The sequence below is a fragment of the Poromitra crassiceps genome (genome assembly GCF_964638095.1).
Source record: "Poromitra crassiceps genome assembly, chromosome: 15".
NCBI classification, from domain to species: Eukaryota; Metazoa; Chordata; class Actinopteri; order Beryciformes; family Melamphaidae; genus Poromitra; species Poromitra crassiceps.
Window position 1 is genome coordinate 16,956,340 of NC_139634.1, and position 4,766 is coordinate 16,961,105.

General features: G+C 45.4%; 1 protein-coding gene across 1 annotated transcript in view; it reads left to right on the forward strand.

Annotated features, from left to right (window-relative positions):
- Window positions 1-3,651: 3,651 nt before the first annotated feature.
- LOC310790605 (calcium-binding protein 2-like) overlaps window positions 3,652-4,766 on the forward strand; it is a gene marked incomplete at its 5' end in the record, with an annotated part of 17,814 nt that continues 16,699 nt past the window's right edge. Inside the window, 2 exons of the mRNA XM_083652318.1 lie at window positions 3,652-3,735; window positions 4,610-4,766. The exon at window positions 4,610-4,766 is cut by the window's right edge and continues 95 nt beyond it. Of these exons, the coding sequence (XP_083508444.1) occupies window positions 3,652-3,735; window positions 4,610-4,766 (241 nt within the window). The remainder of the gene's footprint in view (window positions 3,736-4,609) is intronic.

A 4,766-nucleotide genomic window follows, 5' to 3' on the forward strand; every position in this document is an offset into this window, starting at 1 on the left:
TGAGCTCATGCCCAAACAAGGCGTGTCTATTTAGATGCTGAAATGTTAATGCTTTTTGTGTTAGAATTTCTAACACAAAAAGCATTAACAAGCATTAACAAAAAGCATCAACATTTCAACACAAATTATTTTTGTGTTAGAATTTCTAACACAAAAAGCATTAACATTTCAGCATCTAAATAGACACGCCTTGTTTGGGCATGAGCTCATTGAGTAAATAGACCAAATTTTTTTTTTTTTTTTTTTTTTTTTTAAATATTAACTGATAGACCGACAGCAATAACCGAACAACGACGTTAGCGACGGTTAATCGATTAACGGTTAACCGTTGACATCCCTAACCAACATACTGCTCGAGATGTGTGTGTGTGCGTGCGTGTGTGTGTGTGCGTGAGAGTGTGAGAGAACTGTCTCTGGAAGGAGCGCCATTCTAAATGAATAGATAAATTGTTATTTTTCATGATAATCCAACCTTGAATGAATCTGTACACACTGACCTTCTGTTCTGGCAGCATTGCATTGTATACTGTATATTGATAGATTTGATACCAGTTCTACTCTACCTCCGGGCCGCCCCATGTTTAGGGGCCCTGTGTTTGTCTAAAGCAGGGATATCCGCAAAAACGCCAATTTCTATTAGCCAGTGGCCAATAAAGTGAATCATCATAAACCTGTGTATTTGCATCTCAACAGTATAGCAAGTTCCCTTGCACCAATTGGTCAATTTGGTCATCCGTGACTTCTGTTACAAACAAATAAATAATGAGAATTAGTCTGACCCAAATGAAACTTATCTATTATCCATGTGGGCGTAATCTCCTGGCGTCATCTGCCTATACATTAACCATAGACTGGTCAAAAGGCTATACCTGTCAAGACGTCTAATCCCACCGTCCTCTCCTTCAACTGTCATCTGTAATTAGATATTATTGCAGTAACACAACACTCCACTTCTACATGGCTGCTGGGCCACGCCCACCTTGAGGAAGTTGTGACGGCGGAGCGAGATGATTCCAAATATAGAAAAATGATTTTGTCTCGAGAATCCTCCCTGATGTTTTTTTTTCCATCTCTCCATCCTTCCTATCAGATTTTTTTTTCTTCAGGCTGCCTCTGACCGATCTATTCCCAAAATACGCCCTTCTATTTTTAGCGTCAGCGCGTCTATACTCAGCTATTCTGTAATCCCTTTTCTCCCCCCTCTTGAGAATCTGCTCCCCATCAATAATCAATGAGGAGAGCGTTGTGTAGGGAGAGGGGTTGAAGAAAGAGGGATGAGATGGGGGGGTGGGGGGGCAGAAAGATAGATAGACTTAAAAAGTGATGAATGGAAACCTCATTAGCAACTGGAGAGAAGTCAGTTTATACGTCCCCAGACTGGAAAACGGTATATGTTCTCTCCAGTCTGGGACGTATAAGCTGTCTTCTCATCATCGAGGTCCGTTTCAGTTTGAAAGAGAGAAGTTTAATGCGGGTTAACGAGAGATGCAGAGAGAAAGGGGAGGAGGAGATTGCAGGGGAGGCGGTGAAGGGCAAAAGAGAGAGAGAGAGAGGGGGAAAGTGAGACTCTCCATCTGCTCAAAGCTGCCAAACACCTGCCAGCGTACCCGTTTCCAACGCGCTGACAGAATTTGACATTTGGAGGAGAAGAGAGGGTGAAGACAGAAAGAGAAGAGGGAGAGCTGAAAGATGGGGGACCAATTTGAGGGGACACTTTATTTATAGAAAGCAGACAGTTTCAGCGGGAGTTGGACTGGAGCTACACTGCGGGGCACGAGTGTGAATGACTCTTTGAGAGACCTGAACGGACCTACAACACGTTAGTTAGTAGGCTAAGTTTACACGCTTGTGTGAACAGTCTAAAAATGGAGGTCACGTGACATGTTCACCTGTGTGTGTGTGCTCAGTCATGCCTGCTGAATGGGTTCATCCATGTATGCATGTGTGATTTGTGAAGGGAGGACAGCATTCTTACATCATCACACCATAGTCGAGTCTGCGATCTGCATCCCCCTCCTCCGCTCGCTCTTCTTCCCTCTTTCTTTCCGTGTCTTTCTCTCACATGCAGTCAACAACACAATAGCTCTTATAGCTGACCAGGGCACCTCCAGAGAGAATCCCAAATGTGACAGGGGAGATTGGTGCCGGATAGACTCAGAGAGAGAGGAGGTGGGGTGGCAATGGTGTATCATGTTTTGGCTGTGTTCTAGTCTAAGGGTACATTCATTTACCACACTCAACGACCACAAACTGAAATGTCCATTCGGTTTGGCCTGGGGCTTGGGTCTGGTCTGCACCGCTCTCTGGGTCCTGGATCCTTGGCTCCCTGCAAGCTCCGTCGGAGAGGCTTTTGTGTTGGGCCGATGCCACAGCGTGCAGGGAGGACCCTCGATAAGGACCAGACATACAGCTACAAATATAAACACTTGGCGAAACATCTGCTGGGTTCAGTCCAATGTGCAAACAGTGAAAAAGTCAGTAGTTCATTCATCTCAGAAGAGTCCACATGCAAACATTCCTTTCGTCATGCGCCTGCTTCCCGCCCCTCTCACGGCTTCTCTTTGCCCCTCATTGACAATCCTCTCACACGCGCGCATGCAAGACCACCCGCTTAAAGGGCAAATGGCACCGGACGCACTCGGCAAGGGCCGCCCTCTAGCAAGTTCAACCAATCAACAGCCCGAACCCCCTGACACCCGCGAATCCATAGCCAATCACTCAAAACGGTGACTATGATTGACAGTTAAACTAAATGACGTGACCGTTAACAGTTTTAGACTGACATTTAATCTGACCAATGACAACTCATAAATGCCGACGCTGTGCCGACGATCCGAAGGTCACAAAGGCCAGCGAAAGAGAGAAAAAGGAAAGGGGATAAAACAGGCCAGAAAATAAAGCGTCTGTGTAAAAGGCAACACAACAGAAAAACAAAAGACTTAATGGCTGGAAAAGGTGGAAGGAACAAAAGCGCAATAGGGCGAAGACGAGGAGGCGACAGTGATGAAGTATTCACCTGTGACGAAAGCAAAAAGGTGGAAAAAGGGGAGGACGAGAAGGAGAGAGAGAGAGGACAGCATGTTACAGGGAGGTAAAGTGGAGGTATAGGGTGTCACCTAAAGGAGCAGCTGAGACGGGGAGAGGGGGCAGAGGCATAGGGAACTCAATCCTCCAAGTCAAGACGGCAGCCCATGATAAAAACCTCCTCACCTGGCTGCACACGAGAGATATGGAGAGAAGCACAGTGTGACACCGACCGCCAACACTTTCCTTCACACCTCCGGCTACAGGACAGCTCGAGGACAAGAAGAAGCACACAGGAGAGACGCAAGGAGGACAAACCATTTCACTGCATTTTGTTTCTGGGATTGTTTTTTAAATTTTTTACCTGAGACAAAAAGGCACAAATGTCAGGTCATCAAAGGAGCTGATTTGTTGAGGAATTTGGGGGCAAGTTGGGACGTTTTTAAGCTCACTGCTCAGTTTGTTGGGGATTTTATCAGGTTAAACAAAAAAAAAAGCCTACAACTGCTCGATACGCTAGAGAGGAGAAGCGAGAGGAAAGCCAGTGGGTGAGGGAGGGGTAGGGCGAGCGAGCGCGAGAGAGAGCGAGAGTGTGTGTGTGTGTGTGTGACAGCCAGTGACGCCGAGATGTTCATGATCATTCGAGAGACGCCTGCCGGAGGAGGCGGTACTGGAGGGATGACCGCGCCACCGGAGCAGAGCGCAAAGCAGGTGTGTTTGTTTTTGTGTGTGTTCAGTGTGTCCATCTCTATGTCTTTACATGCCTTTTCTTATGTGTGAATGTGGACAACTGGCTCATTTTAAGTTGATCTATTTTTATGATCTTTTTTATTGATTATTTAATTTATTTGTATTGCAATGTTTTTTGTGACAACCCCAGGAAGACTAACTGTCATTCATTTGCCAGCTAATGGGGATCCTAATAAAACAACAATAAACAACAATTTTGTGGCACATCAAGTGATAAATGTTGCTAGAATTGAGAAGCTTTAGGACCACCATGTAACTACTTATACATACATTTTATATCCCTTTATTTTTATCTATTTAGTGATCTGTGTGAGATCATTAAAAAAAAATCTAAAATGGAGTAAGAGGTGAAGGAACGGGGGAGACGTCACAGGGGTTTGGTCCAATAATAAAAATAAAAATAAATTTAATAAAATATATAAATAAACAAGGATTCTGTGTGTTTTGGTATTTCTATAAGTCCTTCTGACCAGCCGTTTCCGTAATGTGATACATGTTCGTGTTAATCCACACAGATTCACATTCACACATTCTAAAACCCCATAGTGTACCAGACAAATGCCCTATTGATATCAAGATACCCAAATGATTAACTTATTACTTAGTTATTACTTACTATTAGCCACACATATTACTTACTATAACCATATTTGGCATGTATCTACATGAGCAGAGGTGAAATAAGAAAGTCAAAGTGAGCTTGAATGCAGACGTGACGTGTGTGAATTAAACCCCTCAGACGCTTTGTAACATCATCTGTAGACGGACAGTAGCAGCAGTATCTAACACCCCCTACCCTCCCCTCCCCTGCCCTGCCCTCCCCTGCCCACCTCAGGTGCAGGCAGCCATCAAGAAGAGGGTGGAGAAGCAGAAGAGGCAGGCGGGGGGTGTCGAGGCGGAGGTGCAGGATGTGTTCCGGCACCCTCGGCACCGGACGGGAGCCAGCCAGTGGGGGAGCAGGGTGATGCTGGACGACGAAGAGGAGGAAGAGG